At 44.7% G+C, this 22,260-nt stretch overlaps 1 protein-coding gene across 1 annotated transcript in view; it reads left to right on the forward strand.

The window, feature by feature from the left end:
- Positions 1 to 22,260, forward strand: part of RAP1GAP2 (RAP1 GTPase activating protein 2) — a 228,584-nt gene that overhangs the window by 16,368 nt on the left and 189,956 nt on the right. The window contains exon 2 of the mRNA XM_054008314.1: positions 13,840 to 13,875. Coding sequence (XP_053864289.1) covers positions 13,853 to 13,875 — 23 coding nt within the window. The 5' untranslated portion in view covers positions 13,840 to 13,852. The remainder of the gene's footprint in view (positions 1 to 13,839; positions 13,876 to 22,260) is intronic.

The following is a 22,260-nucleotide window of genomic DNA, read 5'->3' on the forward strand; positions in this document are numbered from 1 at the left end:
TGACTGGCAAATAAAATAGCGTCCCACAGAATTAAGGTCCAGCGAGTTCTAAGAAACTTTGCACAGCCACCGCGTCTAGCAGAGGAGTTTATTACTAGCAGGTGCCATTCGGATGTCCTTTGCTTTTGGTGTTTGTTTGGAAATCCTTAAGCCTAAGGCTATTCAGATTCCTGTTGGTTGCTGCCCTGAGTAATTCTGTATATTTGGATCCAGCCTATGAGAGAGTCTGCAGTAGTGTCCTGAAGGCACAAATGAAATTTCTCTGTTTGGGGTCTGATTGAATTACCCAAACCTATTGGATGGAAAGGCTACTGTTGTTATGATAGGTGCTGTGCAAACATGGTGAGAGACAGGCCCTAATCCAAAGAATTTACAATGAAAACAGCGAAGACTGACAAAAGGTGGAGACAGAAGACGAGGCACAGAGGAGGGGGGGGAGTGACTTGCCAAGGTCACAGAGCCAGGAACCTTGTCCAGATCTCCTGCTTCCCAGTCTGGTGTCATCATCCCTAAACCACACTGACATTAACGGGCTTTGAATCAGGCCCTAAATTAGCAGTGGCTTCACTTGTCTACTGTCCCCTTACTTTCTATTTATACATCACGTACTTGTAAATGTAAGGATTGGAATTCAGGATAAACCAGTAATAATTGCAGCTTAAAACCCTTTGAGCTTAAGTTCTTAGAACAAAACTGCTTGTTTTCTTTCTTCAGTGAGCTGCTGTTTCTGGCAAGGTTGCTAGGGATCTGTTGGTGTTTCCTGCTGCTTCAGTCGGTACAATAACAAATAGTTAGATTGCAGCAGTGTAAAAAATATAAATTCCTCTAGTGCACATAGATGTTCAGGCAGATTCTTAGCTGGTGTAACCAATGGAGGAGCATTGCCAATTTACACCCCCTGAGAGCCAGCCTGGGTTCACCCGTTTATTCATATATTGCCGGTGTGCCTGGCCATCAGGCCTATCTTCAGCGTCTTGAGCCTGGGAGGAGGAAGAATTTTTTCTTCTTGAGGATGCTACTGTTCCATTTTCTTCTTCCATAGATGTACTAAAGCTGTAACTCCTTCAGGGCAGTTGTGACACTATTCTTGCTGTCTGGGTATGCAGGCGCTGCTAACGCCTGGAGGAGAATTTACCATCCTTGGAGACGATGGATATCTGTCATTTAAAGTCATAGGGCCAGACTTCATTTTGCTCCACTGGTGTAAATCCAGTGCAACTCCAGAGTCAATACGTTATTCTGGATTCACGCTGGTGCCACTGAGATCTGAATTTGACCCTTCTGCTGTTATTTTTAGCAACAAAGCGCAAAGCCCCAGCAAATAAAAATCTCATGCAGATGCTAACTGGGCCAAATTCTGTAGTTCCATTGACTTCAGTGGCAGTTTTACTCGAGTAAGGAGTTAGGGTTAGGGGATGTGGCTATTTGGTATTAAGGATTTAAGTTCTATTTCCCCTTGTTGTTCCTTTTAAGATATCTAGCGCAAAAAGGGTGCAATTTTATATATAAGCTTAATCTATGTATTCCAGGCTCTGGTTAACTGGTAAAAATCTAGAGCAATTCCACTGACTTCAATGGAGATTCTCTAGATTGACACCAGTGTAACTGAGAGCAGAATTAGGCTTTTCGGTTTATACCTGAGAGGCATGATTGGGTGGAATAAATGATGCCAGTGTTTTGAGAGAATCTCTATGAGGTTTTTTGTTTTTTTTTTCTCAGCATGTTTTGTGTATGTGTGTTAAATATACACACTCATGCACACCCAGAAAATATGCATATGTACCTATCTGCAAGTGCACTCAGAGAGCCAGACCGTCAGAAGGTATAAATGAGCATATCTCCATTGAATTCAGTGGGATTATACTAATTTATATCAGCTGAAGATCTGCCCAAAGTATTTAATACAGTGTCTGGCTTTTACTCTGTTAGCTTTATATCAGAGACTCTGGCCCAGCACAGAGCCTGGTGGGAAAGGGGAAAGGGTTACTTTGCATTCTGAATTCATTCTCTGTAGGCTAGAACATTTAATGATCCAATGAAAATTCGCTAGATTTGAAAGCAGATACTGTCTGAATACTGATCAGGGTGATGCATTCTTGCCCCTAGAATGTGTCCCCTCCTCTTTACACGTGTACTCGAGAAAAAACAGCTTTGTCCTTTGTAATATGGATCGCTGTCTGAGACGCATAAGTTTCAGCACTTCGCTGATGCTTTGGACCCTGTAAGAGGAAAGTGTGATTCGAACAGCCCCAGCTTTTACATGATGAATAGGGAGAAGGGAAACAGTCGTTTGCCGATGAAACATCCTACTGTTTTGAACACTGAGCTTGCTTCAGAGCACAGGCCAGGCGAGAATCTATTGTACCTGGCAATGTGTAAACGGTGACCAAGGGCAGAGATGCGGAGAAGAGGGTGGTGATAGGGAAACCTTTGGTGTGATTTTCTTGATGCTGCTGCCGTTTGGTAATTTTGTATGCAGCTAAAGTTCAACATTTACATTTAAACAGAGTTTTGAAATCAGATCACAAAAGGGCCGTAGACCTTTTTTTCCCCCCCTAATATCTACTTGGTAGTTTGCAGCTATGCACTTCTTCTTTCACTAGGGCTGGGAACAGGAACTTGGGACGAGACCCGAACTGGCTGCAGGTGGGTTGGACGGTCAGACGGGAAAGTGCAATGTCCTGCTTTTGGAGTGGTATTTTTGGTGCCCTGTTATTTAAAGCTGTTGGGAAGAAGCTTTGATGGGAGTGCATGATACAGCACCCAAAGACTGACCAACCTGTTCAGTGCTATGGCTTTGTTAGGCCGTCTGCAGTATCTGGATTAGAAGATGAAAGCAGAAGAGGGGAGAAGGATTATTTAGGATTGTACAAAAGGGTATAACCCAAAGAAACTGGGGATGAGAAATATGAAAATGTAATGAGAGGAGGTGTAATCCTTCCTGTTCATTCATATGAACCTAATCCAAAGTCCACTGTAGTCAATGGTTTGGGTTTTTTTTTCCCATTGGGAAATCAGGCCATAGTAGGGGTGAGCAAACCTTTTGGCCCAAGGGCCGGGTGGGGAAATTGTATGTAGGGCTATGAATGTAGGGCTGGGGCAGGGGGTTGGGGTGCAGGAGGCGGAGTGGTGGGAGGCGGCTCAGGGAAGGGGGTCGGGGGTGGGGTGCAGGAGGGGTTCGGGGTGCGGGCTCTGGCCTGGCACCACTTACCCGAGTGGCTCTGGGGTGGCAGCAGCGTGCAGCGGGGCTAAGGCAGGCTCTTGGAAGTGACCAGCATGTCCGGCAGTGGCTCCTGGGGGTGGGGTAAGGTGGGGCAGGCAGCTCTGCCACATGCTGCCCTTGCCTGCGGGTACCGCCCCCGAAGACCCCATTGGCCGCGGTTCCCCGTTCCCAGCCAATGGGAGCTGCAGGGGGGAGGGGAGGGCGGTGCCTGCAGGCAAAGGCTGCGCATGGAGCCCTCTGACCTCCCCCCCCATTCTACAGGGGCTGCAGAGACGTGGTGCCGGCTGCTTCCGGGAGCAGCGTGGGGCCAGGGCAGACAGGGAGCCTGCCTTAGCCCCGCTGCGCCACAGGGCTGGCAATACCGCGGGCCTGAGCGAAAGCCCTGACGCGCCGTAGTTTGCCCTCCTTGACATAGGCCCTTATGGAAAAATCCTATAGAACATAATAGGGATGAAATTAATAGGGTTTTACAGAAATTTAATTGGGTTCCATTAAATCTTTACAAATCTATAGGGTCAGATCTTCAGTTGGATGAAATCAACAGCCATGTTCTGATTCACAGCAGCTGAGGATCTGGTCCTAACTGAGTTTAATACCAGTGGGTGAGGTCCTTTCTATAGGTTTTTTTTATTTTTAATCTGTCCTGTAGCATTCTATAAAAAGGCTAGAACTCTATTAAATTCCATAGGATGGCTCAGAAAACCCACAGCAAGGTGGTGGTGTTCTGTTAAATTCTATAGGGCTTTTCCACAAGAGGAGCCTGTCATCCACTGACAGGCCTTGTTTGAACAGCGAGCTTCTGATTTCCGTGTGATGCTAAGGACAAGTTGGCATGGAAATGCCTCACTCAGCTGGTGGCACAGTGATCCCTTAACCTTGGCTTCACCTCAGGCGGCCCAAAAATGTATGTTCCACTACTAGGAGACATACGGTCCTTGCGCAGTATATTGAAAAGTGTGAGGGAAAAAGGAAACTGAAGTTTTCAAGTGTGTGTGTGTGTGTGTTTTTTTTTTTTTTTTAAAGAAGACAAGTTAACAGCAGCCGACCCAAAGGAGAAGCCCCCTCTGTAATCAGCCCTTGCACACAACTTTAGCGCAGGCTTACAGGAAGTGGTGAGAGTGACTTTCCTCCCCCGGAGCTTGAGCTAAAGGCACGGAATAGCTGAAGGGAGCACACTTCATGCACCAGCTGTGCCCACTGGCAGAAGTGCCCCGTCTTCCTGTTCGGCTGCAAACAGTGGGGCCAGGGTATATGTGCAGCCAGGTCTGGGGGACATTGCCAGCGACGCTAGGAAGAGTGAGCACTGCCAAGCAGCCACGATGTTTCATAGGAAACGCAGCGTCTCGTTCGGAGGTTACGGATGGTGGGTGACTTTTACCATTCACTTTGTGGGGCAACGGGCAGGGGGAGGGGCTTTTTCTTCCGTCTTCGGTTTCTCTGAGGTAATTTAAAGGGGAAAACCCTTTGGTGTTGATCGTGTCCTGCTTTGAAGTAGAACCTGCAAAGGAAAGTATCTTCCTTGTGCATTGTGAGAAGGGAAATATCTGAATGCTTTTGATTTAGACCAGGGGTGGCCAACCGGAGAAGGAGCCAGAATTTACCAATGTACACTGCCAAAGAGCCACAGTAATAGGTCAGCAGCTCCCCCACCCCACTCCCAGCGCCTCCAGCCCACCTGCAGCCCCGCTGGTCAGCACCTCCTGCTCCCTCCCCACACCTCCCAATCAGCTGAGGAGCGGAGAGGGAGGAGCGAGGACACTGCAGGCTCAGGGGATGGGGCGGGAAGGGGTGGAGTGGGGGCAGAGCCAGGGGTTGAGCAGTGAGCACCCCCGGCACATTGGAAAGTTGGCGCCTGTAGCTCCAGCCCCGGAGTCGGTGCCTATACAAGGAGTTGCATATTAACATCTGAAAAGCCACATGTGGGTCTGGAGCCACAGGTTGGCCCCCCCTGATTTAGGGACTTGGTTTTCTTTGATTCCCCTCCTGAGATTTGAAAGGGGCAACCTCTCTTAGCGTAGCGGTTTGGTGCTTTACAGTCCATTCACCTTTTGGCACAAACACATTGGTCACGTAAATGCAAAATTGCAAGGAGAGATCTGCATGAATTTCTAGGAGCTCCTCACTAGGTGTGTAATCTGTAGTAGCAGGGATGCACTGTGTAATGCTATAGTTAACCCAGCTATTTAGTGTCTCTGTCTCTTCCCCTTTCTTCTTCTAATAAATAGAGTATTGTGGTTTCAGTATACATGGAGAAAGAGTTTATTGCATTTCCCAGCAAGAGATAAGCTTTGAATCCATCTCCTAAACTGTATTACGTGCATCCAGGGATCTTGCCTGATTTACTATGGACGCTGAGTCCAGGATGGGTTGTCAGTGACTGCTTGATTGCTGTACTCTTTATCCTTACTAGTTAGTGCTGGACTTGTCACCTGTCTCCTGATTTAAAGAAGCACATTCCTTTCCCCAGGGATATGTTGCTGTATGAGGGACTGATTGATATTACAATTTAATACCCTCTTCCCTGCTTCTAAGAAGTCCAAGTGTGGTATGTTGCGATCAGGCCACAGCAGGTAATGGATGTATCGGCAATTTCATCATCAAACCAGTCATTAAGGTCTGTCTTCATCCACTGGACAGATGTAGCTTGGGCAGAAGAAGGTTCCCTTCAGGCCACCCTGCAAAAGTCGTTCATTCTAACTTCTCGGGGCAAGAGCATAGCGCTTACTTTTCATTGCATATTGAGTCCTGAGTCTGCTAAACCAGCGCCCGTTGTGATGTTGGTTTTACGTAGAGCTGGTAGAAAAGGTTCTGATGGAACAGTTTTCTGTCAGAAAATGCTGATTAGATGAAATCAGAATGTTTTTGAAATGTTCCTTTTTGTTAAAAAATGTGACGAAAAATGATCCAAGTGCTTTGTATTGATTTGATTGGTTAGATTCGTATGTTCTATATACACAACAGTTGAAATAAAGCACTTTGATAAGGTCATTTAGATACTTCCAGACCAAATTTTTTTAGAATTTTTGTTTTGCGGGAAATTTTGACTCTGTTCTAATTTCAGGATGAAACTTTGAAACGTCATAATTTCCTATGGGGAAAAAAAATCTAGGCTTTGCCTGGTTCTAGTTTGAAGGTAGCCTGGCAGTTGCCCATGAAAAATTGGATCGAAATCCCCACAAACTCATTTGATGTAGACTATCAATGTTAACCACTTCAGTCACTGACAAGCTAGCTCAAATAGAGGTTTTTCAGCTCGTGGGAGCTGGTTTCAATTTCCTCACTAGTTTCCTGAATCATCCAGTCCTTGTTCAGATTGCGTTTCCTTTCATACCTTAGTTGATGCTATGAATGGATCTAGTACTAAGCATAGAATTAAACAGGTAGTCACTGCACCTTTGCAGTTTCTTTCAACAGCATGTAATGAAGGACAAAGTACCAGCTGTAACTTTGAGTTTCCTGCCTCCATCTGGCTTGTGTCACCATCTAAATGCTGATTCATTTTAAACAATATTGTTATGGATTTTTGTTTCTATATCTGTATTTGTATCTAGATCAGTGTCTCCTTCATTCCAATATTGTCAGAAGTAGGGGAACATCTGCTAATTTATCTGGGCATAATCCATATGGGATATGTGCTATAACACTGATTAGCAGACAGTGAAATGTGGGCTACAGGTCTTTTGTTGGGATGGGGGTGAGGGAGAATGGGTGCTATAGGAAAGGTCCCAAATGGGGTCGATGAGAGAAACACCACTGTTCCATACATCATTGGAAGATTTAGCAGGCAAGGTTAATGACTTCTTGGCAGCTGTTCAGAATTAAGGCTTCAGTAATACTAATACTTGGCTTATGCAGAGCATCTTTCACATGATTAGGCCTGAGTTTAGTGCCTCAGATCCTTTGACTCCTCTTTCTGTTGTACCACTCTCATTCACACGGAGTAGTGCTTACTCGCATCCCATTGAAATCCATGTGACAATGTGTGAGTCTGTACGACTTTGCCTGCAGAATCAGGCCCTCTGATAGTATCTGTTGCATGACAGAGCACTCTTCTATTATAGGGTTGCCAACTTTGTAATATTTAAAAATCAAGACACTCCAGTAGTAGTGCTAAAACCTCCCCTTCCCCCTGAGGCCCTGCCTCCCCTTCACTCCTCTTTCCCCCTCCCTCCATTGCTCATTGCTTTTATCCTCCTGCCCTCCCTGCGGGGTCAGGAGCAACTCGCCTACAGAGCTGGGGCTGGGAGCTGCAGCCACACAATGCAGGTAGGAGGTGGCCCCGGCTGAGTAGGGTCTGTTGCGGGTGATGATTCAGTGCCTCCTCGCCTCCCCCGCCCACAGTAACCAGACACTGGGTGTCTGGTCAGTAGATCTGACTGGATATCATCAGGTCCCCTTTTCGACCGGACTTTCCAGTCGACAACCGGACACCTGGCAACCCTACGTTCTAAGGGCATGAGGTTATATAACTTCATTACTGGAGCTGATATATAACTGATCCGTATACTCCATAAGGTATGAGGGGAAGGGGAAGGTTGGATTCTAATGGGACTCGTGGAGTAAAAGGTTAATCAAAGGAGTAAGGGTAGTAAGCAGGGCTTTGAATATATATATCACTTTAATTTAATTAAATAGGAAGCTTTAAGAATCATGAGTCCTGAGGTTTGCAGGAGCCCCTGCGTAGCAGTGTGATGTGTCTCCCTCTGCTTGTGGGAACCTCACTGAGCTGATAGTGATCTTTTCTGATCTTACAACAGATGACCTCTAATGAGGAGCAGCCTTGTGAATTTGGAGTGACACGTATAGACTCAAGTTCACATAATGCCATTGCAGCAACTTAGGTCAGAAATCTAGGGGGCACCCCACAAGCTGAAGTCTCTGGGAGCGGTGGATGCTCAGCTCTTCACCGAATCAGGCCATTTTTAGAAAGAACATTGGAATGGCCATGCAGGATCAGTCCAGGGATCTTCTAGCCTCGTATTTTATCCCTGACAGTAGCCAGCAGCAGCTGTTGCAGAGGAGGATGCTAAAAGTGCTGCCGACGGCAGTTATGGGACTCTTCAACAGGGAAGATTCCTAATCCACAATAGTTATGGCATTGGCTTAAGCACTGAATCATGAGGCTTTATAACCTCTCCAAAACCCTGGTTTGTTTCCTTAATATTCATGATGCTAACTCTGGGTATTCTTGTTATCCACACAAATGACCGTAGATGGATGTAGATGCTGTCTTCTGAAACTCACGTCGGGGAAATCTGGCTTTAGGATTTACTGTGGCAGGAGAAATCTAGCAGCTTCTGAAGCCAATGGGAGTAAGTAGCGCAGGATCAGGCTCTCTGTAACCATTGTAGTTCAATGAATTGTATATGATACTGTTGATTTCCAAAACTGACATTTGGCTGAATGTTAAGTTAAAAAGACAACCACGCCTCTGTGTTTGTTTACTAGACAGGAAGTGATCTGCTAATTCACCCAACACCTGTATCTATCTATCTTACCACAGTAGTATATCTGTACATCTTGACAGACACACCCTTTCTGTGGGAACCCCGTGAACGAGATTTTACCATCAGGGAGGTTACTCAGCCAGACCTGAACTCCTCTTCGAGCACTCAACAATTTCCAGCACTGGGCCTAACACAGATGCGATTTTTCTTTTCTGTCTGCAATATTTTTTTGTACAGAATAAATGTGTCTGTTGGCCAGCTCCAGGGCTCTTTGCAATTACACCACAGCTTTCTGCTCTGTTTCTGTTGGTGATACCTAGTCAAAGGGCTGGACAAATCTTAACAAACTGAATCCTGTGGTGGGGAATTATTATTTTTTCCATTTCACAGAAAGGAAGAAGCAGCCAGGGTTCATATGATAGACTCCTGATATGCTCTTACCTGCTTTCATTCTCTTCCCTGCTCCCCGCCTCCGAGAGCTGGCTGTGAACAAGCACTATTTTGATGATCTTTTCGCAGGCTGATGCCAATGGAGACTGGCCTGGAAGTGAATCACTCCTCCCCCCTTCCTCCCAGTCTGTTTCTCTTGCATCATGAAAGCGAGGGCTGCTACCAAGCTTCTGAGTGAATGCTAGGGGAGCATGCGTCAGTGTGGGACACATCCTTGCTTCTGCCTCCGTGGCTGCGTAAGGACCCATTGGCCACGGAACCACTGTGTATTTGTTGTGCAATGGGTGGCACCATGTGTGTGTTAGGATTTGGGGGGGTCCTGCAGGCAGGGTACTTGCACTGCAACACATGGTGGGGACCGTGTGGTTCTGCACCACACGCAGGCTCATATAAAGTGTGAAGGCTACTGATTAAAACAGGTCTCAATGTTAGCCCCCTTTAAACTGTGGATTCCTTAAGAGCAGTTGTTTTTCTATGAAGCAAAACAACAGCGACAGACTTTTTCCTTCTTGCATTTGCATTGGTATGCAATCCACTTGCTGCAGCTCTGCTGGGTTGTCTATGAATATTTCAGCACAGATCCTTTAGGAGTTAACGGTCTCATTTACCCACAGTGCCCTTGGCTCATTTGCATCAGTAAAACATTTAGGCAACAGAAATTTGCACCCCAAAAAAAGATGCTTTAAGGTTCAACTTGCTTTACCAGGACCTGAGAACAGCATTATCACATAATAATGAATAATGCCTTTAAATCTGCCTTGCATGGAGCTAATCCAGGAGTGTGCAACTCCTGGCATGCTTTATCTTAGGAACAACAATGTGCCCACTCTTTGGGAGCGGAGAGTCTGAGCAGATGTTAAGAGGAAATGGTTAAATGACTGACGAGCCCATTAAAGCCTACGGGGAGATGTCCATTAACTTCAGTGAGACCTGGAGCCAGGGCTCTCAGATTCCAGATCATGGGTCTGATCCTGCAAGCCTGACTCGGGAAGGAGCTCTTGCTCAGGGGAGGAGCCCCACTAGCTTCAATAGATTGAGCCCTGTGGGCTGCAACCCACTAGTGCAGGGGTTCCCATGAGCTGTGTGAGTCTGTGACGGTGGCGGTCGGGAAGGCTGAGGGGGCTAACCCATAGTATGGAGACAGGCTTAAGTCTTACTTGGGCACTCTGCCCCCAGGCCATCACCTTGCCCCACCTCACCTAGAGAGACCCCCCCAACTCCTGCCCCTCAGAGGGGATGAATGCCACAAACTGCCCACTGTTTGCATATTAACTATGCCTGCACCCTGCATGGGGCAGTGGGACACGAGGCTCCCTGTACTCTTCCCCCCCTTCCAGTTGCCCCCCAACACAGAGTATAGGCATAACGTGTGTTTTATACAGCTCTGCAATACGTTTTCCTTAGGAACCCAAAGCCTCTGTATGCTTGCCTTGTAAAAGGGGAATTTTGACTGGACTGTAGGGACTCCTGGAGTAACAACAACCCTTTGCACTTCTATTGCGCCTCTCGTCTGGGCTCTCAAAATATGTGACGAAGGTGGGTAGGGAAATGGAGGCACAGAAACTGAGGGAAACTGGTGGGGAGGGAAACTGGGGCACAGAAAATGAGTAAGTCACCCAAGCCTTCCCAATGAGCCAGTGTTTGGGAACTAGAATCCAAATCTACTGAGTCCCAGACATTTTTGACGCTATGAACTAGGGGAAAAATGAATTTAAAAATGGTTAGAGAACCCTTGTCGCACGGAGTCTTACAATAAACTTGGACTCGATGGGCGTGATCCAAAGCCCATTGAAGGTAGTGTGGGAGGTTTGATATTGAATTCAATAGGCCTTGCATCAGGCAGGCCGGCCCTGCCTGGATGCTTGTCACCCCAAATGCCGATTGGTTTCTCCTGAGTTCTGAAAACAATTTGAATCTGGAGATTTTAAAGAAGGTTAATGTAACTTGTAAAGAATAAACTTTTGCACTAGGCTCTTACAACACTTGGGAAACGTTCTCTGCAGGAAGGGAGGAAATGCAAAAGCGTATACACACAGTACAGGGGAAAGTTACATTTAGCATAACTGGCAATGGGATATTGTGCAATAGTTAACATGTGGGAAGAAAATGTGGGCTAAACCAGGCTTTATGAACTATTTTGAGACGTGAGAATGGAATGCTAACATATAGGCCTGCGAAGTATGAGCAAGAGTCTGCTCTCACTCCACTGAACTCGCCCCTCTGTTGTTAACACCATCAACTTCAATGGACCCGTGCTAGAATTATATTAGTTTAATCTGGAATTACATAATCTGGTGTTACATAATTAGCCCATGTGGTATGCTCTCAGTGGGGAAGCTCAGTTGTGGGAGAGGAGTTCTGTAAAATTGCTGGTAGATGGGAAACAGTATTTCAACAGCATTAAATATTTTTTTTGATCACGCTGTAAAAGAATGATTTTTGGATAAAGGGAGTTAATTCCACATGACCGATAATGTTGCATTTGCAGTCACTGCCAATTGACATAGTTTTACATTTTGAGATATTAATACTAGTTGCCAGAATTCAGGTTAATATTATTGTGACAGGTTGGACCCCCATTCTGGGATGCCCCCGATGTACTGGGATTTCACTGAGCCTCTCTTGCTCAACCAGTTTGGGTTCCCGTTCACTGCTTTGCTGAATTAGGCTCTGTGTGAGAGGACTCCCCCTGCACTCACGTGCCCATCCCTTTTGGGAGATAAACCCAAAATAAAACCATCTTGCACCGTATAGAAAAACCTGCACAGCTCAAGCATAGAAAATCTGCCCTCTTCCTCAACGTGAAGAGAGATGTGCATGACTTCTTCCCCCCGTTATAAATTACATAAACTGGGCTTAATAATAAACAAAATAAGTTTTTATTAATGACAAAAGATGAATTTTAAGTGAATATAAGTGCTAACAGACAGAACAAAGCAGATTACTGAGCAAATAAAACAAAATACGCAAGTTAAGTTCCATATACTTAAGAAACAGGTTACAAAATATAATGTCTTTCCCTAAATGTTATTTTAGGCAGGTTGCAAAGAGTCTGTGGTTTAGGGTTCCAGCCATATTTCTTTTCAGACTGGACCTCTGTCTCAGTCTGGACTCTCCCCTTGCCTTCCCTTCAGGTGTCTTTTGCAGTCTTTCTTCTTGGGCAGACAGGATATAGAGAGGAGGAGTTTGCTTTCCTTCCCACCCTTAAATAAGATTGCATAAGGCCGGAATCCTTTGTTTCCCAAACTTGACCCCCCTTCCCTTTCAGTGGAAAGTGACAAGAAGTCCCAGATAATGTTTAGTATCAGGTGACAAGACCACCTGACCTAGTAGTGTCACAGTTACATCCCCGGATGCCTCCCAGGAGGGAGAGAGATTAGTATCTTCCTGGTCTAGTTGTTCCTTTATGAGGGCCCATCAAATCTGAAGGCCTGTCCTCTGGTAGGTGTCTCCCCAATACACACCCAGTTGTAATTGTTACATAGTCCATATTCTTAACTTTAGATACAGAAATGATACATGCATACAAATTGGATAATCACTTTCAATAAATCATAACCTTTCCAATGATCCCTTACAAGACCCATCTTGCATAAAGTATATCTGTTATGTCATATCCATATTATAAGCATATTTTCATAAAGAATATGGAGCATAGCATCACAATTATTTTAATAATAAGGGCTCCATGGAGATAGACACTTATTAAAAGTACCAAATAAATAGATAATAGCTTGGGATCTCGTAAACCACTAGAATCAGACTCTAGCTACAATTTGACAGTACTATGTTGTATGTATACAATGTGTCACCTTTTGTCTGTGGATCTCAGAGCACTTTGAGTGGGTCTCCTATAGGATATAGTGTCTCTGCCTTTCATCATTCAACCATGAGTGTGAATTTGTGTCTCACGTCGCACTGGTTGTAGTCAGTGCCTGAGAAAATTTGCACTGTTGGGAGGCTCCCAATCCTGCAGACTAGGCCCTGGGCTGCATGAGACCTGGGTTCCATTCCTGCCTCTGCTACTAGCCTGCTGGGTGACCTGAGGCAAATCACTTTACCTCCTTGTGCCTCAACTTCCCCACCTATGAAATGATTCTTCTTCCTTCGTAAAGAGCTTTGAGACTTCAGGTGAGAAGAACTACTTTACAGAATATATAGCAATATAGTTGGACTTAAGTGGACCATTACCGGTCAAGGTATGAAATGGCAACCAATCACAGGTTAGGAGCATCAGTTCTGGGGAACAGTCACTCAATGGGACCTTCATTCTCCATAGAAATACAGAGAAAATCTATTTTTACTATTGAGTTGTGCATCCACAAATCTACTGCTGCCTGTTACTGCTGGAAGGATTTGTTTAAGGCTCTGAGTTGTGGTGTTTAGTGTGTTAAATGACACAAAGATACTTTTGAAATAAATACAATCCGTAAACAACTCATGTTGTGTGGGATATTGTGTTACTTGCTTTATGGTGTAATTGAGCAGCATGTTCTGTTTTGGGATTTCAATGAGCTGTTCATGGTCAAGGCTTTGGACCAATGAACCTCACTCCGGTCAGATAAATGAAACTTCCAAAGGAGAATGTTGATAGACATTCTAGAATGTCTTTTTCCTCATGCACTTTGTGATCTTAGGAGACCCAAGGGCTGCTGATAAAACTGACTAACAGATCAAAAAACCCATTGGATACTTAACACACACTTTTCTTTTTTTCAGGATTGACAAAAAAATGCTCGCCAGTCTGAAGATCAAGTAAGTAACCAGAATTTTCTCTGATATAAAGCCATATTTGTGTGATACTCCTAAATAGGGGACCATATTTGCAGAGCCAGAGAACTTGGGTTTCTGATCAACTAGTTTTCCCTCTGGTTTTCAATCAGTGAACCAGATTCTGCTCTCAGGTACGTTGGTGTAAATTCCAAACCACTTGGTTAACGTCAGTGGGTTTGCAGTAGTGTAATTCAAATCAGAATCTTGCCTGCTGTGTATGCAAGCTTGGAAGAAGCTTACTAACAGGTAAATCTTAGATCAGCAAAACCAGGTTTTATTAGCTAAACAAAGGTGGTCTAAACATTTCCATTCTGGAAAGGTGTATGTCCAACACTGGGGTGTGCAATATTTAATTAAAAAGAGAGTACCAACTCTCCCCAACAAACTATTAAGTCAGTTCATTTTTTCAACCACTGTCTTTCCTTTTGATTTATGTCCTCTCCAGTCCATGATCCAGCCTTTTGGTGTATTTTGCATATATGTATAGAATAAGATATGAAAGTCCTTGATTTGCAAGCATGTGAAACTGATTCATTTGTTCCCTTTTAATTTCGAGTCAGTAATATGGGTTTGTTGAGTAGCATGTTCTTGTAGTGTATAAGGATTCAGATTGGCTGGCTAGGATGACAGTGGTTAGTGACAATCACACAGTCGTACTGTGCTACACTTACTCCTTTTGAATGGTACCTTACTCCTTGAGTAGTCCCATTGATTACAAGGGGACTGCTTGAAGAGTGATTTGCTACTTATGTGAGTAAAGGTGGCAGAATCTGGCCCTTTTTGATTTATCTGAATACGGTTAGTTTATTTAGATGTATAGAAATGCTAAAAAATGCCCATGTACATACTCTAGGTCCCTTTGACACTACTTTATAATACACCTTGAGTGCAGCTGTACAAGTGAGCCAGGCAACTTCAACTCCAATCCTTTTCCTGCCATTGATTCCCCATCTTTACAGTTCCCAGGTTTGCAACATGCCCTGATGTTCCTCAGCCTTGGGCTATTGTAGACAAGGGGAGGAGAGCGAATTCCAAAGCTGTAGGGGCACCCGCCCCCCCTTTTTTGGTAGCTGTTGTCCAATTACTAATAAAGTACAGTCCTTGCTTGATTAGGGTGAAACTGACCTCTGTGCAAAAGGCCCCATCACAAGACATAAACATGACTTAAATCCCATTGAAGCCCTCAAAACAGGGCTTGAATGAGGCACAGGCTTCTGCACAAGAGTGAATTTTACTTTTAGAAAATGTAGGAAGGATTTCAGAGAAAAATGTCCTTAACAATGAGATCCATTAGACTGGTGAAAGGTCTCCAAAGGAAAGGGGTGGAAGCCTAGTCATTTGAATGACTTACAGCTGGACAAAGCATTGGAGAATATAGGTTCATAGGGTAAAATCCCGGATCTGTTAATTTCCATGGAGCCAGCATCCCATAGACTTTACGGCCAGTAGAGACCATTATGATGATCTAGTCTGATCTCAATATACTGTGGTCATTAGCTACTGGTGGGTTGGAGGGGAAATGGTTAGGTAAGATGAATAATTGGTCTTTTCCATCTCTGTTTTCTAGGCTACCCTCCTTTCTATAGCAGCGCTATTTTTATGCACAGCCCACTGCTTATTTTTCTTTGAAGTTCAAGGTGATTCATGTACTGAGTGATTATAATAAATACAATTACTGTCTTTTAAGTTGGTTTAAGGCAGGTACTGTATAATTTATAAACTGTCAAATTTGCTTTGGGGGAAAAAAAAAGCAACTGCATTGGCCATCGCTGACCTTTCTGGCCTAAATCTATTGATGTGTCACTTACACTGTGTGATTTGCTGCGTCATGCTGTACCACTGAATAAAACGGGCCTGCTTTTTAAAAAGATGTGCCCCTCAATGGTTATAGGATGTAGTTGGGTTGCTTAGCTTCTCCAGTGCTTCTATTGCTAGGCACAAGTTCTTTCTTTTAAATTTCATTAGGGATGGGATTTTTCAAAGGTGCACAAATCCCATGGAACTCCACAACTCCCTTAGGCTGTTTGGAAAATCCCAGTTGAAATGTGAAGGTGTCTAGCAACTTTCTGTACAGCTTCTTGCATTGCATTCGAGATAATCAGCTTAATTATACATGGAAGAACTTGGTCTTGGTCCTGTTATGCTGGGGTAAAAATTCATCTCTCACCCCATGCTGTATCTAGAATCTAGAAATATGAAGACGGACAATTTGTACTCACAGTTTGAGTGCTGCCTTTTATAAGACTTGTCTTGGTACTACCCCCACATGCATTTTGTTAGCTTTCACTTGTCTGTTGAAAGGACCCAGTGGTTCTTAGGCTCTGATCCTTATTAGGGTGCAAAATCATGGAAGGTGCAAATGTAAGTAACTACAAAAGTGTGTGAAATCTGGTCTTTTGTGTGTTTTTACTCTATACTATATAGATTTCATGAGGGAGACCAGCGTTTCTCAAATTGGCATTCCTGATGCAAAAGGGAGTTGCAAGGGGGGGTCCACAAGGTTATTTTAGGGGGGTTGCAGTATTGCCATGTTTACTTCTGTGCTGCTGCCTTCAGAGCTCGCTGGCCGGAGAGTGGCGGCTGTTGACTGAGGGCCCAGCACTGCAGGCAATAGGGCAGAAATAAGGGTGGCAATACCATACCACGCCATCCTGACTTCTACACTGAAGGCAGCGCTGCCGCCAGCAGCAGCACAAAAGTAAGGGTAGCAGTACCATAACCCCCCCTACAATAACCTTGCCCCCCCCCCCAACAACACCTTTTTGGGTCAGGACCCCTACAATTACAACACCGTGAAATTCCAGATTTAAATAGCTGAAATCATGAAATTAACGATTTTTAAAATCCTATGACCATGAAATGGACCGAAATGGACCGTGAATTTGGTAGGGCCCTAATCATGGCTTTTGGTGATGAAAAGAGTGGGAATATTAGGGTAACCCGGCTATGGCGACCACAGGTCTTGTAGCCACTGTGTGAGCTAGATCTACTTTGAGCAAAGTTAGATGAGACCATGGTTAGCGTACTGGTGGCTGGTCTATGATAGCATTTCCCTGAAACTACTATTGGTGGAGCGTCACTGGTGGTAACAATGTTGGGAAGTCTTACAGAAAAGAGGTTAACAGTGACACAGCCATAGAGTGCAACAAAAAGGTGTAGAAGTAGCATTATCAATTTATTGTGCGGATGATGAATACACAGGGTAAAAGCCTAGTGCTATTACTACACACATTACAAAATGTATTTCATGGTCCTCTTTCATTATAACTATTCCTGGCCAAATTTGGATCCGCAGCACCATATGGGATACTTGCTTAAGGGCACACATCATCCTTCACTTCTTGCCTTGACAGACTGTCCAGTCACCCTGGTTAGGTTGACAGCCAGCCACTTCCTCCTGGTAAACTTCTCATGCCTTTTTGGATTTCTGTGTTATGGATAGATTTCATCACATCCTGGACATTTGCCACTTATGAGTCAGTGATCTAAAGCAATAACATTCCTAGCTCTAGGCTATTGCTGCTTGTCCTGGCTCTCATTAGAGTTTTTCATCTTGTTCTTGATAGCTAGGATTTGAACGCAATTTCCATCTACCCTCACTACTACTGTGTCAACTTTACTATTGATGAATTGGAGACCATCTCGTCTTGGAAAAATTTGAACAGGTTTTGTCTGATAGCCTTACTGAGTAACACTGACTACCGTTGGCTAGCCCATGAATTCTGCCAGTAAGTTTTGCTTTAGATCTATCCACGGTCATTCCTGTTACTTGTTTAGTCTTAGAGCAGCTACTATTACATCTCCTTTTAAAATCTAACTATCTCCACAGCCTGGGGCCTGATCCAAAGCCAATTGAAGTCACTGGAAATCTTCCCAGTGTGATTGCTGCATTGTCAGAACTATATTCTGAGAACATTTTGCCAGGGTTTTACTCTAGAGGTTTGTCAGTGAAAGCAAACAGTTGCCTCTCTCCATGTCTGAGGATATTATAAGCGCTTTGTGTCTGGGTCCACTGGCAGCCATCACCAAGACAACGCGACCTTTTCATTTCCAGGGAAGATCCTCAGGAAACTGACCAAAGAAAGCATGGCACTTCACTTAATAATAACTGGAACTATGAGCTTAGAACAGAAGAACTATGGTTGGAAATACAGGGCCTGAACTGCAAAGGGCTGAGCATCTCCTGCAAAAAAACAAGCACCCACAACTTTTCTGGGTTGCCCAGCACCTTGCAGAATAGCACACTGAGTCAGACAGAAGTGAGAGGAATTGCCCGGAGGTTTGCCTAACTCCTATTGTTTACTCTCTTGTTAAGTATCCCAAATCTGCCAGAGTGAATTGAATCTACCCTAAAACAGCTCTCGCCCATTAGACAGAAACCGCATCGGCACCTTTCCTTTGAGCTGGGGCCAGCCCAGCCGTGGCCATCGCATTAGCTAGTGTGAAGTTCAGGACCTCAAATCACTAGCTCTGCCTCATTCCCTGAAAAGAGGGTTTTCTATGTACGTGGTGATTTCTGTGGACTTTGCCCTTTCTGCCTTGCACAAAGGATGCTGGAGAATGAAGAACTGGTGCTACTGATGCGTTAGTAATAGCGAATACTTATGGTGCACGTATATTGTATTCGATGCAGGCCAAACCTTAAGGCCTTTCCTCAGGTCTTGATCCTGCAAAGGGATCTGATAGCATTGTGGTCCATGCTTGCAGATTCCATTACAAGATAAAAGTCTCATTCCTTATTCTGGTGATGATGCCTAGTGGGTAGGGCACTGAAGTAAGAGTCAGAAGACCTGGGGTTCTAATTCTGGCGCTGCCATTGGCCTACTGACTGGTCTTGGGCAAGTCACTTAAACTCTCTGTATCTCTGTTTTCCTTCCCACTCTTAGGACAACCAATCTATTTTCTCGTAAGCTGTTTGAGGCAGGGACTGTCTTACTATGTGCACGTACAGTGCCTTGCACAATAGGGCTGCAATCTCAGTGGGTGCCTCTACACATTACTATAATGCAAGCAGTAGTACTCGGGACATGCTCCCACTGAGTTTGAGAGAAGATATATGGGTAATTAATTGCTCTTGTATTTCCCCTAAAATCATTGCTTGCACAATTATTTTTTATTTAATGGGAAAATATGCCCAAGCCCCTTTGGGAACCTGCTGTTTGAGCCTGCAATGCCCACCATAAATGGCCGAAAAGAAATTCAATGAATGAGCTCATCACTAGAGTTTTTTTTGCAGAATTAATGGGGAGGTTAAATCGGGTTCCAATGTTTATAGCTTTGAAAAAAAAAGATCCCTATGGAATTTTTCCTGTGGTGCCAAGAGTGATGTAATTGTTTCTCTTGTGCTGCCTTGTGCAGGGTTGTATTTCTAGGGGCTGTGTCAATTGTTTGCTACTGACTCGAGTTTCTAGAAACAATTCAGTTACGCAAACGTATGTTTAAGCTTCTCTACCCCAACACACTGTTCCAGTAACGATGGTACAACACTGGGCGCAGAAGGCTGCGTATGTGCTAACTATTGATATTATTTTTATTGCACCTGACCTGTGTTGTAGGCAACATTGCTAGTGATCAAAATATCAGGCCCATCCTGGGCTTCCAGCTAGGTCTGTTGAAACCTTATGGGAATGTGACTGGATGGCAAAGGAAAAGACTGAAGTAGTCACATACTTCTAGCATTAAGGGTCTGTTTTACAGCTTGAGCAGATGATGAAGGGAGATAGGAAAGCCGTGTTCAGCTGTGACTACATCTACACTGGAGCTGGAAGTATAATTTCCAGCTCGGGTAGACGTACCCTCTGCACTAGCTCTGAGCAAGCTAGCACGCTAAAACTAGCAGTGTAGCTTCACAGACAGTAGGAGGGGTTAGCCCCCCGTGTGCTTAGGTTTTCAGAAAGGATTGTACTCGGGGTGTGTAGTCTGTCTGGCTGCCCACCAAGACAGGGCTACTCCGCTATTTTTAGCATTCTACCTAGATCAAAGCTAGCTCAGGTATACCTAGACATGCTGCAATTGTGCCTCCGGATTGCTGTATGGACATATCCTGTGTATGAGGAGTATAAAAGCCAGATGGAGGAGATGGTTAAGTGGGGCAAAGGCATATGACTAGGCATAACTGGGTGCAGCTAGGCTAAAGAAAACTTTAAAGTGAGTATGACTTGATCTCACAAGGTGCTGAGAACGTGCAAAGCATTTAAACGTCTGTAATTTTAAATATTAAGCAACAGTAACTGGAAGAACATGAGGCCGGTGGGACTGCTCAGATGCTTTGCTGGTACAGAGCCAGAATGTTCAGCACCATGCAGAATCAAGCTCCGAGTGAATATCAGAAAAATATCCTAAGGGAGGAAGCTGTTAGACCGTGTAACAGCATCACAAGGCAAGCGGTGGACGCTTCATGAAGCTAGTTACCAAAGACCAGAATGGATCAGGCCCCAGAAAACACTGTACAGAACATTAGAGAAGTTCTAGAGACCAACACTGTGGGCTGGATGGGTCTGTTCAAGGGCTGGTTGGGAAGATTTTTCTTCTTTCCTGTGAAATATTTTAATGAAATTTATTTTTTTTTTGTTTCGTTGACATTGTTCTTTGAAAATATCCAGGTTTTCATACCCCCACAAAAACCCATTTTCCCAGGTTTTCATGTGTGAAAAAGTCACACTTTTACATTTTTTTTCATTGAGAATTTTTAATGAAAATGGACCAGCCCCTTACGTTCATTCACCGCCATGGGTTGCACAAGTGAAATTTTCATTCTTGTTACTTCTGCTTAGGGTTGGGGTTTATTATGGCAAAGCTCCCGCATCAGTTCTAAAGGCTAGTGATGTTTAACATGCTCCTCATTTCCATTTTGCATTGCTTATCAGCATCACATCTGCGTATCACTTCTGACTGAACTTCCCCTTTGAAGAAGACCGATATCTGGCATTCTTTTTTCAGAATGCATTTTTAATCACAGCAAAATGATTTGATTGTGTGATATCTTTCTCTCTCTCTCTCTGTCACATCTATATACACACACATACGTGGACTTGTATGATATAATAGAGACCAGGCTGAGAGCAAGAGACCTCTTCTTTTTCTGCACTCAGAAATTAGGGGATTGTGCAGCTTTTCGTCTTCTCTGGTGTTATTAGCTTCAATGACGTCAGCAATCCAATTAGCTGTCTGCGGATGGGCTGAAGGAGAGGGTTAGGTCAGCCAGGCTTGTTCCCTCAAACAGCCTGCGGAGATGAATTTCTTGCAAGGAAATTGATTCTGTGTGCCTCTGAAGCCTTCAAGTCATGACAGAGAAATGAAATCGATCACCTCACGGGCGGTAGCTAAGAAATAATATTTTAAGCATTTATGAAATGTCAGCAAAGGTTCATTGAATGACGACTTTCCTGGGGAGATCAGCCGCTATTAAATCACTGCATTTTTCATTGCTCTCAGATAACAGCTACTGTTAGAGACAAACACCCCTCGATTCACTGACACCCCAAGAGCATCTCTCTAGGAATCATACATGTTGGCTTCTGGAGTGAAACAATTCATTTTAGGGGCTGTTCCTTTTTGCAGGGTCACAAGCAACCCAACCCTGGTTTACCAAATGTCTTAGACCATGTCTAAATGCAAAAGTTGTACCACTCTCACAATACTAGCCCCGTCTACGCTACGGCGCCTGTGCCACTCTGGCCATGTTGGCTTAGACCAGTGGTCCCCAAAGCGGTGCCCGCGGGCGCCCTGGTGCCTGCTGGGGCATCTATGTGCGCCCGCGTACTGGCTGGCGGACAAGCATCCGCCGACAAGCCGAAAATCGGCGGCAACACCTCTGGATGATGCTGCTTGTCGGCGGCATTTCGCTGGCGACGCCTATTGACGTTGCTGCTTCTCGGCGGCATTTCGGCGAATGTTCGTCCACCGGCCACGGTCCACGGTGGCTCGTCATCTGGCGCCCGCGAGACAAAAAAGGTTGGGGATCACTGGCTTAGACACAGCATATGCTGACAGAAGGAGGAATTATTCTGGCCCAGTAATATCACCTCCCTGAACAACATTAGCTATGGTGACAAACACTCTTCTGTCAGCGTAGTCATGTCTACGTGGGGAGTGGGGCGGAGGGTTGCCAGCATATCTATGTTATTTAGGAGGTTGATTTCCCCCCCCCCCGCCACTCTTAGCCAACAAAGCTGTGCCAGCATAGCTTTGTAGTGAAGACTAAGCCATAAATATAGTTAAAGCCTCTCAACTCCTTTAATTTGGATGCAGTTAGAGCAGTATAAAGGTGCCTATGTCTAGTCATTTCCATATGGGCAGGGAACCGAGGGACCCTTTTACTGACAGAGCGGAGTCCACACCAGGGACTGTACCACCGTAACTAATTTG

The sequence above is a fragment of the Malaclemys terrapin genome, chromosome 18 (assembly GCF_027887155.1).
Source record: "Malaclemys terrapin pileata isolate rMalTer1 chromosome 18, rMalTer1.hap1, whole genome shotgun sequence".
Lineage (NCBI taxonomy): Eukaryota > Metazoa > Chordata > Testudines > Emydidae > Malaclemys > Malaclemys terrapin.